Below are 23,779 nucleotides of genomic sequence, written 5' to 3' on the forward strand. Positions count from 1 at the left end.
GGCTTAACCCAATGATCCACTTTAAAATCCACTCTTATATGCCATTTGAATGTTTTTTAATGAATTACTTCTCTAAACTATCTTAGGTGTGAATACACAATTATAGGATATAAACCATTTACAGGCTATCCAAACATCATTTACAACTTAAAGCCAAATAGATAGTCTGTAAATGATTTACTAGTAAATCATTTACAGCTTAAACCATTTACCACCATCCAAACGACCCCTTAGGAAACCCTAAAGCCTAGAACCCTGTCCAAGTCCACAGAAGCCCCTGTAGGTCTACCCAGAACACCCTCAACTTACCAACCTAGAACCTCATCCCAACCATCCAAGCACCCAAAATAAGGCCAAAATGACACTTGGATGGCAGTGGAAATCTAAACTCCACTGACACCTTTTCGCATCTAGGAGTTCACGTGTCCCTACAATGAATTGCAGATCTATGCGTGGGGATTCGGGTCAGAGGCAAGTAGCGGAAATCCAATTTCCCCTACCCACTTACCTCCATCGGATGCAGACAAATGTCCTGCGGGTAAACCCTACCCACTTACATACATTAGATTTCCGCTAGTGGCGACTTGCCCATCTAGGCATCCTTCTACTCTTGGCCTTCACTAATGGGGAATTCCATGTGTCTTTGTAACGTCTTAACGTCTCGGAAAAATCCGTACAAAGAGCCGAGTTTCACCTCAGGCAGAAATCCCTTACGATCAAATCCTTTAGAAATTAGGTGAGAATTAGCTAGTGCTAAACTAGATTACCTGTGAAATTAGCACTAATTACTTTAAATATGATCTACAAGACCCAAAACTTGCAGAATCATTACCACTACATTACTGTAAAACTTACGATCAATCTCTAATCCCAGTTGCTCTTGGGAGCACACCGAAACTCCGTATCGGACCTGGACCGCGCGTAGAAAGTCCGATTATGATGAAACCATACGGTTATGACCACCTTACTGGACTTGACTACTACCTCAGAAATCAAATCCTAATAGTATCCAGAAACGCACAACTTGAGCTCGGAGCAAAGTGTGTGAGAAACGCGAATACCTTTAGAAAGAGAACTGAAACTTAAGTGAATTGAGTCGTCTCACTTGCGGGCCAAATCTAAGGATTCAGATCGTCAGAATCTGACCCAATTATACCCTCGGATCAGGGAAAATTTCCAACCCATGTTAGTGCACTTGTGGCCTTGATCGAGTACCGGTGATCGTTGAATTGAAATTGGTCCGCCGCGGTCGATCTGTAAATCCGATCGGACCTAGCCTGACCTAGATCCAATGTCAGGGAGCTTAAGTCCGACTGCATGCAAAAAAGGGGCCTCCAGAAGTGCTCCGTTGAGCCGAAACAGATGGATTTTGGCTATAACATAAGTATACCATGGCCCTGGGGCCATTGAGCTCACGTTTGAGCCTATATAAGGGCCTTAAGCCCTCTCTCTCCCTTCACATACGAATTTGCAAACCCTAGAGAGAGAAAAGAGAAGGAAAGAGAGAGAGAGAGAGAGAGTGTGGGAGATTGTTCTTGGGACTCAATCTCGCCGTTCCACGTGCTTAGCTACCACTACCGTATCGTTATTCCGGCGATTCTGATTCCGTTTTCGGGTAAGAAATCCTAACCCTAATCTGTTTTAAGGATTCAGATAGGGTATGTGATGAAATAGCTAACCTATTTCATATTATAGGTTGCCGTTGTCCCGTAGACGAAGGCGGAGTGTTCAAACTGAATCCATTACGAGTTTACTGGCGAAAGGTGCAGACTATAAACGTATAGGTTATGATTTTCAAGGCTTTCAATGTCGGTTAATGATTTATAACCGACTGAGTTGCCGTTTCACATGTTAGATACGTTGTTTTCCTCGCTTTACGGTTATATATGAACTATGTTGAATATAGGCTATTCCATGTGTAGGTTGAAATGACGGGATATGTCGGGAATTTGGTTCTGTGCTTGCCATGATTATTCACCGTGAACATGTGATTGTTGAATTCGTGACAACTCCTTATGAAATGATTTGCCCTAATATAGCTTATAACTGAGTTGTACCATGTAGGTTGAAGTGTGTAGTCTAAGTGTTTGTGGAAATGATTGAATGAGTATGGAATTTGAATCCCTGCTTGCCATGATTATCCGTCGTGGATATATGTGTGTTGTATTCGTGACAACTCCTTATTGAAAGGATTTGCCCTAATACATGTTGTGAAGTGTTTGTGAAAATGTCTGGATGAGTAAATATTTGGTAAAGTGTATGTTATATAGGTGTTGAGGTGAGATTCTCAACTACCTTAGCTATGTGTATATATCCCTTCATGTAACTTAGATTAAATTTGTGTGATTTAGCATGAAATGCATTTGTGCAAAGTATATTTACCTTGTATTTTGTGAAATGTTCAATTGGTTACGTTACTTGAATTAATTGTTTAACTTTGATATGCCTACCACATGTGTTATCCTGTTATATTTACATGCGTTTGGGACTACTACGTAGTCCAGGCTATCGGTAACGGTTCCCAAACGAGTGGCTGAGTTAGCTTTGCCACAACAGATGTGTTCGAGGACTCCGAGTCGTACGGAGTTTGTCGACAGTGGTTAGGCCACACGGAGTGCTTATGCATTTCATGTCGATCATCTCGACGTACGCTCGTACTAGTCGAGCTCGTCAAGTAACCCGATTGACCGGATGTATGTGCACCATGTATGAACGCTATTGCTTGAACCTAAGGTACCAAACTCACCAGTGGAAACCCCGTTAACCTTGATACCTCGATCCGCTAAGACTCGTGAGCCGGACATGGTGGTATAGGACACTGTGGTCGAGCTGTCGGCCTACGCTAGGGCGACGAGCCTCCCCATAGTGACCAGTGAGCAACACCACTTCGTGAACCGAATACGGTGGTATGAGACACTATATTCGAGCTGTTGGCCTACACTGATCAGGTGACGAGCCCTTTGTAGTGACCTTGAGCATACTCTGAGATTGCGTTGAGGCGACGAGCCTTTCCGTAGCAACTAGAGTATAAACTAAGCCTACGCTGATCAGGTGGTGAGCCCTTTGTAGTGACCTAGAACCGCAACATCATATGAGACTAGCTAGGACTGACGACCCTAGAATGGATTATTGTTTGGGGAAATGATACAAGGGAGGTACCTTAGCTTCCCAAAACTGCTGTATGAATAAATCTAATTAAGTATTGGCTAACATGAGCATGCACCGCATTGCATGTGCTTTAGCGAGGAAGAACACTTTCGGGTGGTTGCCATGCGCGCCGTAAGATGAAGACGCTGAGGGAGTGCAGGCGAGGGCATGTATCATTATCACATATCATTCTTGCATTAACAAGAGTATCTAGGACATGTTTGTTGTACTGCTTTATCATTACCGCTTAATTGAATTGATAACATGTTAACCTTTGCTTTAGAGTACCACTGAGTTGATCACTCACTCCCACATTCCGGGATGGTGTTTTAAACACCAAACAGACTTTGTCTTAGCTGCAGGTGATGGCGATGCCTACGAGGCGGAGCCAGACTTCGAGGATGACGAGGAGGCGTTCTCCTACGTGCAGTTATCAGGCGGGTTCATGTGAGCCTTGTCCTGATCGCCAGGGCTACAGGGACACTGACTAGATGCCCTTGCACTGTTGTTCTGTATTTTGGGACACACTTGTATATTCATTTTGATCACTTTGGGAGTATACATGTATATGGTTAACCTGGTGACATTTTCACACTCTGGAGATCTACAACAACTTATACGTTAGTCTTCCGCTTGCGTAAATTTATTCGTCTCTGGAGTGTGATATGCTGTTTTGGCTTAATCCCATTCATCTAACACGGATAACATTAAATCATCATTATCTATGTTGCATAAGTGATCGATTGATCGATCGAGAAAGCCTTAGCATCGGCCCTCAGCCTTTAGCCTCTAGCCCTTAGCCCACCTAGCCTAACCACCTTAGCCATCCAACTAAACCTAGCTTAACCATCCCAACCATCCAATCCATACTATCCATCCAACCCATCTTAGCAATCCGTCCAATCTTTAACATAAGCCATAGACATATTGCATAGCCTTGAAAACCCATCATCCGCTGATCCAAATTCCATGGAGTATGGTATCTAAGAGCTCTAATAATCTTCTCTACAGAAGAGTATTAGTGTTCTTCTTTCCCTACCCACTGTAAACTGAGATGAGTTGAAAGCTTTTGTGTATTTGAGACAACCCAAAGGGGTTGAATATATAGAGATTACAGCATCTATACAAGGAAAGAAATAAAATCAGAATCATCTACCTATGGAAAACAAACTATATAAGGTATGCTAGCTATACAAGGTCTATACAAGGTATGTTTCAGCCTGTCTATCACAACCTGTCTAACATCCCCCCTCAAACTAATGCGGGTCATCGACAAGTAATAGTTTGCCAACGAGAAATGAGTGACGTGCAGAAGTTAGGGACTTGGTGAAAATGTCTGCAATCTGATCATGGGATGCAATATGTGGTAGAGAAATGAGCCCATACTGAAATTTCTCACGAATAAAGTGACAGTCAACTTCAATATGCTTCGTCCGTTCATGAAAAACTGGGTTAGAGGCAATCTGAATGGCACTGAGATTATCAACATGGAGTGGAGTAGGATTCTGCACAGGAATGCCCAAGTCGGAAAGAAGTCCACGTAACCAAACAAGCTTACTACACGCAGCAGACATCGCTCGATACTCGGCTTCTGTGCTTGATTTGGAAACAGTGGCCTGCTTCTTACACTTCCAAGAGATGAGAGAAGTGCCGAGAAAAACACAGTAGCCAGTAGTAGATCTTCATGTGAGAGCGCAACCAGCCCAATCAGCATCCGAATAAGCACGAAGGTCCAGAGTCGCCGTGGAGGAGAAGAACAGTGATCGATTTAGAGTTCCACGCAGGTACCGTATGATGCGTAACACCGCAGTCATATGAAGAGTCCGAGGAGCAGAAACAAACTGATTGACGACTTGGACAGCATAGGCAATATCAGGTCGAGTCATAGTTAAGTAAACCAGACTCCCAACCAAACGACGGTATAAGTCAGGCTGTGCAAGTAGATCACCATCGTCGCGGCCATAATGAATGTTAAGTTCTAAGGAAGTCTGAACTATTTTCTGATCTGTCAATGATGCCAAAGCGAGAAGATCCTTGGCATATTTACGCTGGCTGACCAGGATCCCACGTTTAGAACGTGAGATTTCAAGCCCAAGAAAGTATGTGAGATGGCCGAGGTCTTTCATCTTGAAGGAGGATTGCAGAACTTCCTTTAAAGCCGAGATGCCAGCAGTATCGCTCCCAGTCAGTAGGAGGTCATCAACATAGACCAGAACAATGACAATTCCGTGAGCAGTGATGCGCAAAAATAAGGATGGGTCATGACCACTTTGAGTAAAGCCAGCACCCGTAACAACATCGTGAAAGCGTTGGAACCATGCCCGAGGTGCCTGTTTGAGGCCGTACAGGGCTTTCTTTAGGCGACATACCTTATTGTCAGGGATTAAGGAGTCAGGAGGAGGTTTCAAATACACAGTTTCTTGAAGATCTCCATGAAGAAAGACATTTTTCACATCCATCTGAGCGAGTGGCCATGAGCGAACAGAAGATATAGCCAGAAGAGTATGAACAGTTTTCATCTTAGCCACGGGAGCGAAAGTCTCATCATAATCAATTCCGTATTCTTGTTTGTATCCCTGAGCGACAAGTCGAGCCTTGTATCGATCCAATGATCCATCAGACTTGAGTTTAACCGAATAAATCCATTTGCTACCAATTTGCTGTTGGTCAGCAGGTCGAATGACAATGTCCCACGTATGATTATCTGCCAATGCTGCAAGTTCTTCTGCCATAGCCTTCTTCCAACAATCATGAGTGGCTGCCTGAGAGTATGAAGTAGGAATAGAAACGGTATCCAGAGTAGCATTCATGGCAGACATAGAGCATATCAACCGATCAGGCGCTCGATGTTCATGAGCAGAACGACGGATCGAGATAAGTTCGGGATCGACAACAGATATAGTAGGTTCGGGTTGAGTAATAGGTGGTGGATCTGTACATGGTCAACGTGAGTAAACCTGCAACGGACGAGAGAGAGTACTTGAGGCAAACGGAATTTCTGAAAAGGCAGTTAGACCAGGAGAGTTGGGAGTGTGCGGAGGAGGAGGAGATGAATGAAAAGCAATGTGCTCAAGAAAAATAACATGTCGTGAAACCCGAACACGACGAGAAACCGGATCATAACACCGAAAACCCTTCTGAGTTTCCCCAAATCCCAAGTACATACATTTGACTGATTTTGGAGATAGTTTGTTACGTTTACGTGAAGCCAGGTGAATATAACAGATACAACCAAAAACACGAAATGTGGAATATGCAGGAGGTAAGCCAGTGAGAACAGAGTAAGGAGATTTACTATTCAGAACTTTGGTTGGCATCCGGTTAATCAAGTAGACAGAATGTAACATTGCTTCAGCCCAGAAAGAACGAGGAACACTCATAGCCGTCATCAGGGTGTTGGCAGTTTCAACAATATGACGATTTTTTCTTTCAGCCACCCCGTTCTGTTGTGGAGTATCAGAACAGGTGGTTTGATGAATAATTCCATGCCCTTGAAGAAATGTACGGAAATCAGTTGAAAGATATTCCCCCCCTGAGTCAGAGCGGAGAGTTTGAACTGAAACCCGAAATTGAGTCTCCACCATAGAGTGAAATAACTTGAATTTTTCAAAAACCTGTGACTTCGATTGTAAAAAGTAAATCCAAGTGTAACGTGTGAAATCATCAATGAATATTACATAGTATCGTAACCCAGAGAGAGACATAATTGGTGAAGGACCCCAGACATCCGTATGCACAAGTTCAAACATAGAAGATGATTTTGTAGTACTTAGGGAAAATGGAACACACTTACTTTTTGAAAGACAACAGGAAGAACAAGAATAATCCAAATCATTTTTATTAAGAGAAATATTCCCTAACATGCCAGACGAAATTAACTGAAGTAACTGATCGGAATGTGGATGACCCAGGCGAAAGTGCCATAGTTTCCACAATTTATTTGCTGAAGAAATATCTGATGAAGAAGGAGAAAAGAAACAACGGGCCGGAGTGACAGATGGATCAAAATCCAGCACGTACAGACGACCATGCCGCCTACCCCTCCCAAGTACCTTCCCCGTCGCCAGATCCTGCACAAAACAACAGTTGGGAAGAAATATGACTAAGCAGTTATTTGATGTGAGTTGACCAACTGAAATTAAATTGGAGGAGAGGTTAGGGACATGAAATACATTACGAAGGGTGAACTGGCGATTAGCAGAAGGAGAGAAAGTCAATGATCCAACAGACTGAATAGGTAGTCTAGTGCCATCCGCAGTAGAAATAGCCTGATTGCCGGTGTAGGGACGAATGTCACGAAGATGGGATACAGCACCGGTCATATGATTGGAAGCACCCGAATCGAAGAACCATGTAGAAGATGGGGATATACCTGACATACCGGCCGCAGAAAGGGCCTGAACGATTTGCTGGAGCATCGCAGGAGTCAACGGAGATGAAAGACCTTCAGCAGAAACATTAGATGTAGAATCAGTAACAGTCAGCTCGGAAGAAATAGTAGCAGCAGTAGCAGAAAGAGCACGACCACGGCCACGGCCACGACCACGACCACCACGTCCACGGACGGAAGAAGATGCATATGCACGTGTACGGCAGTCTTGAATGCCATGACCAGTTCGTCGACAATAAGCGCACCATTCTTTGCATTGAGCAACAACATGACCCACCTTGTTGCAGCCGCGACATGTTAAAAGAGAAGAGCCACGCGTTGATGTAGTGGTGGACACAGCAAGCACCATATCAGAGGATCCCGGAGTCGAAGAAGGAAGTGATAGAACTTTCAGTCGTTGTTCCTCAGCCAATAGATCGTTAATAACCGAATTCAATGAAGGAGTAGGGCTACGGTTCAAGAGAGCAGCTCGACAATGCTCGAATTCCGGACGTAGTTTCATAAGAAATTGGCGAACTTGCGCACTCTCGCGCATAGTTTGGAAAATCCTAAAGTCATTAGGAAATATTGGATCCATCAAGGCCATCTCAGTCCAAATTGTGACAATTTTAGAATAAAATGATTGAATACTGTCGTCACCCTGAGTAAGGTTAACGAGATCCTGTTCCAGACGATATAACCGGGCCGCATTACTTTGTTGATAAATTGTCTGAAGATGCTCCCACATTGCCTTAGCCGTGCGATGAGGTGTGAGGCCAACAGCAATGGACCGATCGACTGAATCGAGAATCCAGGTAATAATCCGTCCATTGTTCATTTCCCAATCAGCCAATTTATCGGCATCCGTGGAAGTGGGAATAGTAACAGATCCATCAATTAGTCCCCACAAACCACGACCCTTCAGGAAGTTCTGAAAATGGATGGCCCATAGTGAATAGTTGGTACCATCAAAACTACACCTTGGGGCCTCTGTTCGTGATGAGTTCTTGTCCATTGATCGGAGTTAATATAAAGCACGCAAAGAGTTGCAGCAGAAGAAGAATAGGAACAGCAACAGTTGTAGCAGAAGAAGAATAGGAACAGTAACAGGACCTGTGGATCTGGAAAATGTAGATCCGGCGACGCAGCAGCAACAGGAACAGATCGGGCGACGCTGGGGGTGATCGGATCTTCAACAGGGGTGGTCGGATCTTCAACAGGAGTGGTCGGACGCACAGGGGGTGGTCGGACGCGCAGGGGGTGGTTGGACGAACGGTCGGACGAGCAGGAGGTGGGCGGATCTTCAACAGGGGACGTTCGAACAAGCAAGGAGTGGCCGGATCTGCAACAGGGGACGTTCGGAAGAGCAGGGGATAGTCGGATCTGCAACAGGGGCGCGGGACGAGCAGCAAATGGTGCTTGGACGAGCAGAGGGATGATCGGACGACGCAACAGGGGTGGCCGGACGACGCAGGGGTGGTCGGATCTGACAAGTGGTGCCGGATTTGGATCAGTGATGCTCTGATACCATGTAAACTGAGATGAGCTGAAAGCTTTTGTGTATTTGAGGCAACCCAAAGGGGTTGAATATATAGAGATTACAGCATCTATACAAGGAAAGAAATAAAATCAGAATCATCTACCTATGGAAAACAAACTATATAAGGTATGCTAGCTATACAAGGTCTATACAAGGTATGTTTCAGCCTGTCTATCACAGCCTGTCTAACACCCACATCTCTAGTGGCCTTGGACAATCCAATTGATTCCTTTTATTGCTTTATATTTATTGCGCTACACCCTCTCATACACCCCCTACTGTATATTTAGTTTTTTATTTTTCTAATTATTATTTACTTTCAAGCAATAAGTCTAGAGTTGGAATCCCAAAAATCCTGAAATCTCACAAAGTAAAGACCCTACATTGTATAGATGGAGAATGGTGCATAAACCTTCATTCTTTGTCACTGAAGCTCTTACCAAGAATCTACAAGCGTATACCATATGCAAGAGTCATTCAAATCCAAATCACTATTTTTTGCCCTCGGGTCAACATCATCTGCAGTGTCTAGCCAGCCACAGATACTGAGAGTATTGGTTAGCGGCAACTCCAAGATCATCATCTCACCCATAGATCACCCACCTTACTGTAAGAAAAACCCTACATCTAAACACGAATATGCCTTTCCAATCTTCAGTTGGGCAATCAATCTATCTTGGATGTAGACCATTGGTTTCATTCCTTTATTGTCTATTTCTTTGAACATGTGTGGCCTACTTTGATCAATGGATAGATTAGGAACATTTAAGTGGGGAATATGGATTTTGTCAATTTTTAGGTTGTGTCAGGTCATGACCAATTTTTTTAGGACTCAGGCTCAAGCCTGAGGTCTTAAGGGTCAAGCTGGGCACGGTCTAAATCCTGCCTGTTGCCACACCTAGTACATGTTGATTGGTTGCATATTGGTACTAGTAGCCTATTGTTGAGTCATGAGTCCTTAGAGTTGGAACTCTACAATAGGTATCCATCGATGGATAGTGAATTGGTAGTTGTCCGAGATGCATACTTGGCGAGATGGATGGTGACTCAGCTGAGTTGTAACTTATTGGTGGGCCTTTATAGATGTGTAGGATGTTGGATAGTCTCAGAAGTTGGGTCATGACCCAATCGAGTGGGAATTCAGTATTGGCAGTTTCCCCCCCTACCATTGATAATTGGCTAGTTGGATCTCACTAGGTTGCTACAACCCATCCACCATGTGCATACATGCATACTACCATGTACTACATAGTCGCATATTGTGTGGTCCATTGCAGATGGAGCGTAGCGCAAAATCAAATTGTCACCTTTCAATTCGTGGCCACCAAATGGATGATTTTAAAAAGAAATCTGGTGGAAAAATTCAATGGGTGGTTAAGATTGTTATGTCGGTATGATTTGTGGGTTGTGTTCTGTCAACAATGGAGCTTGTGTTTTCCGCAGTCCGATGATATTCCTATATGCTATATGTGTGGTAGATGAGTCACAACGTACTGCTAGCATCTAGATATTATTTGAACCACCACTACCACCACCACCACCACCACCATCTATGCCTTATTCCAACTAGTTAGGTCAGCTACACAAACCATGTTCTACCGTTTTACTCTAAGAAGGACCATCTCTTCAATTAAACCATAGGTCATCAATTTTTTTCTTACTGCCTCCACCCATGTCCCTTTGGTCCTTTCCTCTGCAAGGTATTCCATAATGGTAACAGTGGCTGTTATAGCCACCGCCATTACCGTTATGATATGGGTCAAAACAACTGCTATGACCTCTTTTTTTTTTTTTTTTGAAAAAAAAACATCATGGGCTGTTTTTCCTATAATGGCAGTTATGGCCCCGTAATGGGTAACAGTTACCACCGTTAACGTTATGTAACGGTTGTTACGTAACCGTTTTGGAATACCTTGTTCCCTTGCCCTTTTTATATCCTTCAACTTGAACCAACTTTTTTTTTTATAAATAACTTGAACCAACTTTCTCCTAACTAGTATATTGGAAACCAAGAACTGAACTAGTTGAACCAACTTACTCCTAAGTCCTAACTAGTTCAGTTCTTGGTTTCTGATATACATGGCCAAACCATCTGAGTCTATTTCCCCCTGTTACCCATTAGGCCTACTCCTAAGTTCTCTTAAATATGTTCATTTATAATTTTGTCCGTTCTCGTATTGCCGCTCATCAATCTCAACATCCCCATTCAACTATACTCATTCTATGAACTTGTCGTTCTTGACTAGCTGGCATTTTGTCCCAAAATGCATAGCTGGTCTTATAGCTTGCCCATGAAATCTCCCATTCAGTTTGACTGGTATGCAATAATGACAAAAAGGTCCAGAGGCATATATCCACTTCATCCATCCAACTCTAATTCCATAGGCAGCATCCTTCTCAATCTCTCTATTCTCATGATTTATTGGCCTAAGATATTAGAAGTTTTATTTCGGGGTACTTCTTGGCCATCAATCTTAACTAATTCCTTGTTTCTGCCCCTACCACATATTTAAGACTCGGACGAGTCCGGTTCGACTTGTCCAAGTTGACCTGGACTCGGTTAGACTTGATTCGGTTTGATTTAATGAGTCACCTAGACAAGCCACTCTCGACTCAGGCTAGCTAGGCTGATTCATCCTCGACTTGGGCGGGTTGCAACTTGGCTCGAGATTGATTGAATGAGTCAGTCCGAGTCACTGAGTCTTAAATCCATGGCCACTATTGTTATGAAAATTGCATTTCATATACTTTATTTTTGTGCAGTTAATTGCAGAACCTTTAGATTCTAAAGCATCCTCCCATGGTTATATCTTTGCGTTTACCCTCTCCCTTACCCCGTTAAACAAAACTATGCCATCTGTAAACAACATACAACATGAGATCTCTTCTTGTAAATGCCTAGTTAACTTGTCCACAACTAATTCAAAAAGATGTTGGCTAATGCTGACCCTTGGTATAGGCCTACTACAATTGGAAACTCACTTGTCTCTTCACTAGTAGTCCTCACACTAGTAATTGCTCCTACATGCATGTCCTTAACCATGTCAATATATTCTCTTGAGACTTTTCTTTCTCAACGCTCACCGGATTCTCTCAGGGACCTTATGACATGCTTTCTTTTAGGCAATAAAGCCCGGGTGGAGATCCTTTCTTCTTTCCCTGAACTCCATCAAAAATAGCCTCGACGATTGACCTCCATGACATACATCCAAACTGATTTTTTGTTAGTGTTACTCTGTATGTCTCATTTATTCTTGTAAATAGGCATCATGGTACTTTTCCTCCATTCGTCTAGCATTTTCTTTGTTCTTACAACCTTGTCAAACAACTTACAAAAATAAGCCTATCTCTCTTGTGCATTGGTATACCACATGGACGTAAGACTTTTCCAGTCTTCATCTTTTTAGAAGCTTCTTTTACTTCAAATATCCTAATCCTATGAAATATCTATGGCCTGAGGCCTCATTCGAGTTTATGATTCCTTCGATCCATGCTCTCAGACTGGTCGTCACTAACACATTCTGGAAATGACTTCTCCACCTTTCATTGATCCCATCGTCCTTAACCAATATCTTCTACTCATCGCTCTTAAGGCATGTAACATGATCTACATCTCTACATTTCCTCTCCTTTAGTTTTGTAATTTCAAAGATGGATATTATTAGAACCGTTTAATGTTATTCATGCTTTGAGTGCCCAATTGTGCTCATGCTGATCTTTTGACAAACAATGTGTCATCCACACAAGTAATTCATTGGGTCATTGGTGACTTTGTGAGCCATGTCATGATTCTTTGGTGTTGAAACTTGGTAGCAAGCATCCATGGATGGGTAGTCTGTTTGTGAGCCACCAATATCAAATTTTTTAGTTATTGCATTAGAAGGTCAGCGATATGTATATTGACTATGATCTTTATGGTAATCTAAATAGATTAAGAAAATTTGGTTGACTTGCTGAGTCGAGGAAGACTTGGCTCAAGCACCTCGCAAATTGGGTCCTAAGTCGGAGTCAAGGAATTAAAAAACAATTATGTAAAGGCCGTTAGGTGGCTGATACAGGTTATTAAAAAAAAAAAAGGAAAAAAGAAAAAAGAAAAAGAGGAGAAGGCCGTAATGGCCCTTATCGTAATGGTAACGGCGATGGCGTTGTGGCCACTGTTACCGTTATTGAATACCGTGGTTGGAGTTCTTTTACTACCTGTTTAGAGGCTTTAGATTTTTTCTTACATTGGCCTTTTTAGTTTCAATGTTGGGTTTTCTTCTTTCATGAATTTCTCATCATGGACTGAGGAATGGGGATTATGCACAGTTTACTTTGGTTTTCAGTTGTACAATTGGGGCTCATGGTTCAGTGATCCGTACCATCGATATGATGCAACCCATTATGGGAGGACCATGTGCCTATTTATTTCCTAATAGGACAATCTTAACCTTCCAATTGGTTGTCTGAAAACAGATGGTTAGGAGGAGAAACACATATTTCTTAAAAAAGGAAAAAAGAAAAAGAGAAACACACCCGTTGTCCACACCCAATTGGCGAAAATGTCCAATATTGGTAGCTAGCACCTACTTGTGCAGTAGATGTGACGTAGGACAACCAACCACTTGCTTTAAAAGCTCGAACTGATAGAGTATGGCGAATCAATCCCTTTATCTCATAGCCCATGCCCCACATCCCATGGGGTAGGTCCTCGGCCGAACCCCCTCATGGGCCCCACATCACATGGGTTCCGCCTCACATGAGCCACCCGCCTCTCACGGACCGCCCACCCCACTCGAGCCCGGTGTGAAAATGCCCCTGCATTAAGATGCTTTGGTATGGTCCATAGTATAGCCAAATAGACAAATGGTTTCGATTGCAGAACCATGGACTCCGCTTGTGCATGGTTCTTATCCTGATTATATCTTTTTCCTATCTTGAATTCCTTTCAGATCTGGCTACTGATTTCTCTAATTCATATTAGAGTTTAGTTTCAATTTTGTTCTAGGTAGGTACTGGATTTCAATCTTATCTTCGTTCTTTACAGGAAGGTCTGCTCATGTGATGACATTCGAGGTTGGTGCAGTGCTTGAGGATGTGAAATGGCAAGCCCCTGTGTACTGTTTTGAAAAGAAAGATGAGTAAAAGAACCCAAGACTCCAATCTGTAGTTGATGATGGATTTCAGGAGATCTTGTCACAGAAGAGTTCTTTCAGAACCTTACTTGGTTTTTGAATGTGATGTTAGTACTTCTTTGTTTTTCCTCTTTGAATGGCTCCACTGAATAAATGTTATTTTATAATTATAATATCATATAATACATCATGTGGTTCCACTTGTTCTGTTAATTTAGTGATTACTATCATCTTGAATTTTACTTTCATTGCTTGTCATGGTATTAAAAGTGGTTATGTAATGGCTGTTTTGAAAAAAACTGGTCTATAACAGCCGTAATGGCCATTATGGGCCCGTAATGGACTGATACGGCCCGTAACGGTCCAATAAAGGGCCGACACAGTTTATTCCTTTGAAAGAAATTTTGACCATCACAGGGCTGTAACAGTGATGGCTGTTACGACCTGTATCCTAATGGCCATAAGGCTGACTGTTACGGCTACTGTTACCATTATTGAATACCTTGTTGCTCACTCCTTGTGCCTGACCATGTGGTGATCCATACCCTCATCTGATAGGCCCCACCATGAATGGACCATCATTATCATACGTTTGTTCAGCTATTTGGGGTCTGCATGGAGAAAATCTCCACTACCCATACAATGGTATTAAAATGAGAACAATCGTTCATAAACTCTTTGCACCAGCAATGAAAAATCTCTGAGTGGGAATGGTTGGGTCTACGAATGGTTTGGATCACCATGCAATCAAGCTCAGGTGATTGGCAGCAATGGGAGAGCAAGAAGGGTGGGCAATGCTAGCAAACCTTGGGAAATCTTGAAGATTGTTGTCTTGATTATAACTGCCTAGGTGATTCTCATCACATTATAAGTTGTTGGAGAATTGTTATTTTAATTAATTTGTGGCGGATTCTCGTCACATAGTAAAACAGAGCATGATTGGAGAAAAATGGGTTGAAAATATTGTCTAAATTTATTAACAATTTTGTAATTGGTTCTGGTTTTACCAGTAAAGGAAAAGAAATTTGTGATCAAACTGGGTTTTAAGGAACTGATCTACTGCAGGATTTGCACAATCGACACAATGCTACAAGTAAAACTGGTAATGGATACTTCATGAAAACATGTAGGATGGGATATGAATTTGGGATTATTAGTTTAACTATACTAAACATTCTTTCCCAATTTGGGGTTGCTTGGACTCCTTTTATAATGAAAATGGGTTAAAGGGCTCTAGACATTTGATACCTTTTCTTTCTTCATATACAATGCGAAGGTAAGGGGGGATTGGTGGATACGGATAACAAGGGGATGATTGAGCTGAAGATCTTAATTCGAAGGCAGTTTTCTTTTTGGGTATCCAATCTTCTTGATGAAATCATGGTCTTGATAATCCATAGTTTAAGGGAATGGGCATCATGCATATTGCAAGGGGCAAAATCATGGGTCAGACAATGGCTGTTGCATTCGTCAGGTTCATATCAACTAAGGAAGCTAAGAGTGTGATATGTGGTGAATGGGAGGAGGTTTAGTGGGAACATAAATGTGGTTCAGAAAGAAAAAGTCCATGCCTCGAAATTGATAGAAGCCAGGGAGCTCCATATTCTTGAGGGAGGAGAAAGGTGAAAGGATAGGATGAGTAAAAAAGGCTAGTGGAGATTCTAGAGAGGGTTGGGGTTTGGGCTACTTTCAGGCTAGATGGTTACAAGGGGTTGTTAAAGAAATGCAATGAGAGGGGAGAACATGTATGGTGGCTCGCAGGAGGTTCTCCATAAGGGGAAGGATGATAACATAGGGATATCAGGAAGACAAACAGCTTGAATCGAAGAACTTAAAGGCTTGAATATGGTCAGGTTGAAAAAGACTTTGGGAGAAGAACAGTGTTGAAAGTTGGAATTAGTGTGGTAGGCTCAGCTGCAAGCACGGGGATTCAATTGTCGAAATTTCGGCTTGAATAGAGCACGTGGGGAAGATTTGCCCTAAATTTCAGAGTAAAGTGATGTGATGTTTCCTAGGTGTAGACGAGAGGGCAGAAAGAGGAAGTCGCAAGGATGCTTGGGGCGATGGGAGGAAGATGGTTTCACAATAGTCCCATACTTAGTGAATTCAGCCATAAATGCTGAGGACATGGACTTCTGTATAGGCAAAAGTGTTTGAGATTCCATTGGATGCCTGGTTCTTAAAGGTGACTTGGCATATTGGGTCTTATGTGGAGACTAGGATGAAATAGATGAAAAATCTGTGAAAACGGAGGTAAGTTGAAGGAACTAGGGTTATATTGAGGAGGTATGATTGAATTAAAATCCAAAGAATAGTGGATAAATATTGATCGAGAATCAAAAGAGAAAATGGGAGTTGTTAAAGAGGAAAATGGACTGACAAACACACTGGATAATTGTAGCGAGGGGTCGGAGTCCCCAATAAAGGTTGGGTTTAGGGTTTAGGGTTTAGAGCCATGCCTATCATGAGCATAGTAAGAAAAGGGGTTTTGTGGCAAACCCAAGTAAGACAAAACCCTAGGTTGTGCCAATAGAAGTTGGCATGTGGCATGCCATAAAATCGAAGCCCCTTTAGCCAAAAAAAAAAAAAAAAAAAGAAATAGAAAAAAAGAAAGTAAAAAGATGGAGATGATAGTCCGAAGAAAACCATCCTTTTATTTGATATTCTTAAATCTTATGATCGACTCCGAATTATTGAATGCTTGGAAGAAAACATTGGGAAAGGCTAACACTTCAAAGATAGTATCATACTATCATTCAGTGGGCCGTTGCTTTTCTTTCTTCGATACAAGTTCTTCTTTGGTGGTACCTTTGCTCTCATTGGTAGCAGCAGCGCTATGTTTTGCTTTTAGCACAACTTCTTCTGTGGTGGTGCCGATGATCTCATTAGCTCGCTCCAACTTCTCGGCTTGGATTCTTCCACCATCGTGCTGAGTATGAAGATTTGTCCTTTTCAGTAAGAGAAAATCCTAACAAACCATTGGATGGAATTGAACTTTCAAACCGTGGAGGTCTGAAATCTTAGCATACAGGTTAGATGTCCCATTTTCTCATGTTGCTGGAGAAGAAATGACATGACCAATGCACTAGGGGTGTGTTTGGATGTGTCATTGAATCGAATTGCAATTATTATACTAATAAAGTGAAATTAACCAAATTGCAATTTCCTTGGCATTTATATTGAGGGTATCAAAGTGAGTTGCAGTTACCTTACTTGCAAGTTGGACTTGAAAGAAATGTAACTGCAATGTGAGGGTGACTTCTACTTAACGAGTTCTAGGAAACATCATTGTCTCTTGTTATTTCCTGTTGGTTATAACTGAATATTTGCAATTCATTTCACCTGTGCAACCAAGCGTACCATAGCTATAAAGGTTTGTGTGGGGATTTGCTTTTTATGTGGGAATTCATTCCTTTTCAATGATGGATTCTTTTTCATGTTAAATCAACAAGACAATTGTTAATAATGAAAAATGAATGAGAACAAAAAAAATTATGCTGAGAAAAAGAAAAGAAACACAACTTACGTAAAAATAAAGGGCCCAACTTAAGTAGATCATGGGTAGATTCACACTCTTAGTGTGGCCAGTGATTTTAGATACGTGAATGGTCAAATAATCAATCTGAACTTTCCATTAGGCTCCCAAATTTTCATGGGCCACCATGAAAAGTTCACCGATCAGAGGAAATCTTCCATCTACTTAGTGCCATACAGAAATGAATGGTTTGTATCAAAGGTCCAATAATCAATAAGAATAATCCATTCAATGGAGTCCACCCCGGACAACGAGTCTCCAAGAAACTATTTTGGTCAGATGAACAATAACTATCCTATCCGGTCAGAGGTGTGGCAAACTGACAGTTTTAGGAAGAGAGACTAATGTTCAGAAGGTTAGCATCCTCCAATCAATATGAGTTTTTCATGACGGCTCAAGAAAAGTGGGATGAACCTAATGGACAGTTCAGATGGATAAAATTGGCCGTTCGCAATCCAAAAAAAACACCAGTGCATAACCAAGAGCATTAATGCACCCTGGGTGCACACATGAGCATTTCCCAAAAATAAAAGCAATTCAAAAGAAGAAAAATTTTCAACAGAAAGCTTGTCTTGAAACTTCAAATGTGCAAAATATTCAAAATGGCAGGATATTTTAAGGAATTACACTTGGGCTATTATGCCGATTTTGATGGATACAAATGCAGAATATGCGGCTTTTTGAAAAAGGCATGCCAGTCTTAAGCGCGATTCTAAAGTCAATATGAGGAGGATCACATGCAAGGTAATGCCCTTACAGATCATGATTGTTGGTTATCGAGATCATTCTAATTCTTACCAAAGAAAATATGAACTCTAATACATAATTACAATTAAGTAAAATGCGATGAACTCATTTTTACGTATCTACCAAACCGGCCACAGCCTTTCTGGCAGCAATTTGTTGTCTTTTAAATGGTAAATTGGCAAAATTATTACGATTGGCTGCCCATCAGATGGGAAGGCCCAAGTGAAGGAAATTAAAGGCATGCTGCACGTATAACCATGGGTAGGGTGGGAAGAAGTATAATTTCAAGAAAAGGTTAATAAAGTAGTATTTAGTAACTTTTGTGATAAAAACATCTTTCACAGCTTAAATAGAAGTCGTCACATCACCATCATCAACTTAGAGCCTGTTTAGCAGACTCTTAAAAATAAATTCATCTCATTTTAGTTAATCATAATTATGTATTGGAGATCATGATTGTTGGTTATCAAGATTATGCTAATTCTTACCAAAGAAAATATGTACTCTAATACATAATTATAATTAACTAAAATGCAATGTGCTCATTTTTAAGCATCTACCAAACAGGCCATAGCCTTTATGGCAGCAATTCCTTGGCTTTTAAATGGTAAATTGTCAACAGTATTACGATCAGCAGCCCACCAGGCATCAATCTTCCTCTTTTCCCTGGCCCTTGGAGCCTGTCATTGCAGAGGGTCTCATTAACACCACTCACATGCCAATATGGTGTCCCTCTGTATTCACCCTGATCCCAATGATCATACGCATGCCCCCAAAGGGTGAGTAGACAGAGTCATGTTGGGGCAGTTGCCTAGTGAACTGGTAAGAATGAAGCACCAACAACATGAAAGATCATGCTCGAGTTGTTGGCTATATAAAACAGTAGAGAACCCATTAATACATGATTACTGACGTAGCTCACATGTCAACGCGGTCATCCCAACATTGCTCTTCAACACAACCATTGCGTGCTACCCACAAAGGACACGAATTGCTTGTAACTAGGGGTTAGGGGTTGTATGAGATCCCTGTTTCCTTTGAGGTGGCCCATTGAAGAAGTGCCATGTATGCATGCAATGAGCAAAGATTCATGTCAAATGTGGGGTATGTAGTGAAAAGGGCAAAGATTCATGTAGGGAATCTTTGCTTTTCACTGGCTACACATCTGACACATGCACATGGCATTTTTTAATTGGGCCACCTCAGGGTGGTTACAAGCAATTTGGGTCCACCCACATGTCAATCGGGACAACATATATTTAGCCATAATTAGGTCATCTAATTATGGCATGATTGTGTCAATCGGGACAACATATATTTAGCCATAATTAGGTCATCCATTTATTGGCATGATTGTATATAACTTGTACAGTTATTGATTGTATATATCTTGTACAGTTATTGTTTCTTTATTTGTTAGCCTAGATTGATGTTAATGGCTGCAATTCAGCCTTGTAATTAGCCTAGAGTTTCTATATAAACAAAGGAACCTCACAATGAGGACATTCAATCCAAAATTTTTACATGGTATCAAAGCTTTCTATTACCTGTTCTGAGATTTCTGGGTTGGGTTGGGACTAATCTGTTGGTCTCCTTGGCTGTCGATACCTTCAAAGGAAGGTGTAGCCAATTTTGGTGGGTAATAAACTGCTGTTCGACAGTTTCTGTTGAGGGTAGGAAGTTTCTTTCTTGCTGGAAACTCTCATTTTGTGGTGATTAGTGGCTGTCGGCGCGTCCAGTTCTTGCTGGAAACTCTCATTTTGGTCTCCTTTTGTTTTGGGCTTGCTGGTTGTAGGCTTGTTTTTGGACTAGGGGTGAGGTGGATTTAGTATTATCTGTCTTTATTACTGTGTTCCGGGCACCATGTTTACTAGCAACTCGGATTCTTTTGGTGTGCACTTCACGGGCAAGAATTATTCTGCCTGGGAATTTCAATTTCGCCTATTTGTTATGGGGAAAGAGTTATGGGGTCACATAGATGGAAGTTATCCAACTCCTACTGAACTTTCTAAATTGGCTCAGTGGAAAGTGAAAGATGTTAGAGTCATGACATGGATTTTAGGATCTGTTGATCCTCTGATTGTCCTAAATCTGAGGTCGTACAAGACTACAAGAGATATGTGAGAGTATTTAAAGAAGGTTTACAATCAGGACCACACAGCCAGACGCTTTCAGTTGGAATATGAGATCGCCAATTACACTCAGGGCAATCTCTCCATACAAGATTATTTTTCTAGGTTTCAGAACTTGTGAGGTGAATTTGCTGACATTATTTATGCTAAGATACCAGCTGCATCTCTCGCTGTTCTTCAGGAGGTTCATGAACAGAGCAAGAGAGATCCGTTTCTAATGAAGTTATGGCTGGAATTTGAGGCAACTCGCTCCAATTTGATGAATCGTGATCCTCCTCCCTCTTTGGATGTGTGCTTTGGGGAATTACTTCGTGAAGAGCAGCATCTTGCAACACAGGCTACTTTTCAGCAGAACTGCATGACCTTTAATGACGTCGCTTATGCAGTTCACGGGAAAGGCAAGGGTACGGATATGCAGAAGATCCAATGCTTTAGCCGCAAGGAATATGGGTATATTGCTGCTCACTGTGCCAAGAAATCTTGCAATTATTGCAAGAAGCCAGGACATATTATCAAAGACTGTCCGACTCATCCCTAGAATCGCCAAACTAATGCCTATCAAGCTGCGGTGGGTACTTTTGCTTTTGCTAATTCCTCTACAGCTGGTGATCCCTTTGTTCTTACTCCTGAAACAGTTCAGCAGATGATTATTTCAGCCTTTTCAGCCTTAGGGCTTCAAGGTAACAGTACACTACCATCTTTACCTTGGCTTGTTGATTCCGTTGCGTCTAATCATATGACTAGTTCCTCCAACACTCTCACCAATGTTCGGAATTATCATGGCTCATCGTACATTCAGATTGCTGATGGTAGTCAATTACCTATTCATGCTGTTGGGGATATTAATTCATTAATTAAAGAAGTTTTTGTATCTCCTGAGCTTTCTACTAGTCTCATTTCCGTCGGACAATTGGTTGATAACAACTGTAATGTTGGGTTTTCTCGTGATGGCTGTATTGTGCAAGATCAGGTGTCAGGGAAGATACCTGCAAAGGGCCCTAAAGTTGGACGATTGTTTCATCTACATTTTTCCATTCCTTCTTGCATTTCTTTGACTTGTACTACTGTAAACAATAAGGGTGAAGTATGGCACAAACGTTTGGGTCATCCTAACTCTATTGTTCTATCTCATTTAGTAAACTCTGGTTTGTTGGGTAATAAAGATCAATTTTCCTCTCATCTCTCTTTTGATTGCTCAACATGTAAATTAGGTAAGAGTAAGTCTCTTTCCTTTCCTGCTCATGGTAGTCGTGCTGAAAGCTGTTTTGATTTGATCCATAGTGATGTGTGGGTTATTACTCCTGTTATATCTCATGCAAATTATAAATATTTTGTTACGTTCATTGATGATTATAGCAGGTATACCTGGATTTATTTTCTTCGTTCTAAATCTAAGGTATTTTCTATGTTTCAACAATTTGTTGCTTATATTGAAACTCAATTCTCTTCAGGCATTAAAGTATTAATGTCCGATTCGGGTGGTGAATATATGTCTCATGAATTTCATGCCTTTCTCAAGCAGAAATGAATTGTTTCTGAGCGTTCTTGTCCTTATACACCTCAGCAGAATGGTGTTGCTGAACGTAAGAATCGCCACCTGTTGGAGGTTGTTTGAACGTTATTGCTTGAATCTTCAATTCCTTCTAAATTTTGGGTGGAAGCCTTATCCACGACAGTTTATTTAATTAATAAATTGCCATCAAGTGTCTTGCATTTTGAAACTCCCTATTATCGTCTTCATCATCAGCATCCCAACTATCTTGATATGCATACCTTTGGTTGTGTTTGTTTTATTTATTTGCCATCACATGAACGACACAAACTTTCTGCCCAATCCGTTAATGCGCTTTTATGGGTTATAGTAATTCACACAAAGGTTATGTTTGCTATGATCCATGCTCTAACAGATTTCGTATTTCTCGTCATGTTGTTTTCTTTGAAAATCAGTCTTTCTTTTCTACTCACCTGAGATCAATGTTCTTCCTCATTTTGATGACTTGACTCCTATTCCTGAGCGATTTAAACTTGGATTTGTGTATGAATGCCAACGACCGACTTTGCCCCTTCCTGAGCCTGACCTGACATCTAAGCCTATTCAGCTTGTTCCTTTTGCAGCTGATCCGGGTTTTGACATTGTTCCTCACCGGTCTACTAAAGTCTCTCATCCTCCTGATCGGTATGGCTTTTCTCATACATCTCTTCATGCTACTTTGTCCTCTATTTCAATTCCATCATGTTATTCCGAGGCTGTTAAGCATGAATGTTGGCGTTTGGCGATGGCCGAAGAACTTTGGGCTCTTCAGGACAATCACACATGGGATGTTGTTCCTTGTCCCGCGAATGTTAAAGCCATTGGTTGTAAATGAGTTTACTCGATTAAGTTGCGTTCTGATGGTACTCTGGATTGCTATAAGGCCCGGTTGGTTGCACTTGGTAACAGACAAGAATATGGGGTGGACTATGAGGAGACCTTTGCTCCAGTCACCAAGATGACTACGGTGCGGATGGTTATTTCTATTGTAGCATCCCAAGGCTGGCAACTTCATCAAATGGACGTTAAAAACGTATTTCTTCATGGTGATCTCAAAGAGAAAATTTACATGGCCCTGCCGCCTTAGCTTGACCTCCTCCTCTTCTTCTGATATATGTAAATTGAAGCGATCTCTGTATGGGTTGAAACAGGCTCCCCGGGCATGGTTTGATAAGTTTCGGTCTACCTTACTTCAGTTTTCCTTTGAGCAGAGTCAATATGACTCCTCTTTGTTTCTTCGTAAGACCTCTGCTAGTATTGTTCTTCTTCTTGTTTACGTTGATCATATTGTTATCACCGGGACGGATCCAGACTTAATCACTCGTCTACAGCAGCATCTTCAGGCCTTGTTTTATATGAAGGATCTTGGTCCTCTTACATACTTCTTGGGGTTGGAAGTTCACATGGATCTTTCTGGTATCATTCTGAATCAACATAAGTACACACAGGATTTGATTGATTTAGCTGGTCTTCAGAATACTTCTGTGGATACTTCTCTAGAAGTAAACACGAAGTATCATCGTGAGGAGGGTGATCTCCTGTCTGATCCTACTCTGTTTAGATAGCTGGTAGGCAGTTTGAACTATTTGACTATTACTCGGCTTGATATTTCCTTCGCTGTCCAGCAGGTTAGCCAGTTCATGCAGACTCCACGCCATCTACAT

The 23,779-nt window shown here is 41.6% G+C and overlaps 2 protein-coding genes across 2 annotated transcripts in view; one reads left to right on the plus strand and one right to left on the minus strand.

The window, feature by feature from the left end:
- LOC131246594 (uncharacterized protein At4g14100-like) overlaps positions 1-14,412 on the plus strand; it is a 29,179-nt gene extending 14,767 nt beyond the window's left edge. The window contains exon 2 of the mRNA XM_058246859.1: positions 14,083-14,412. Coding sequence (XP_058102842.1) covers positions 14,083-14,180 — 98 coding nt within the window. The 3' untranslated portion in view covers positions 14,181-14,412. The remainder of the gene's footprint in view (positions 1-14,082) is intronic.
- Positions 14,413-16,801: 2,389 nt separating this feature from the next.
- Positions 16,802-23,779, minus strand: part of LOC131246595 (uncharacterized) — a 40,459-nt gene continuing 33,481 nt past the window's right edge. Inside the window, exon 15 of the mRNA XM_058246860.1 lies at positions 16,802-17,099. Coding sequence (XP_058102843.1) covers positions 16,923-17,099 — 177 coding nt within the window. The 3' untranslated portion in view covers positions 16,802-16,922. The remainder of the gene's footprint in view (positions 17,100-23,779) is intronic.

Source organism: Magnolia sinica, chromosome 5 (genome assembly GCF_029962835.1).
Source record: "Magnolia sinica isolate HGM2019 chromosome 5, MsV1, whole genome shotgun sequence".
NCBI classification, from domain to species: Eukaryota; Viridiplantae; Streptophyta; class Magnoliopsida; order Magnoliales; family Magnoliaceae; genus Magnolia; species Magnolia sinica.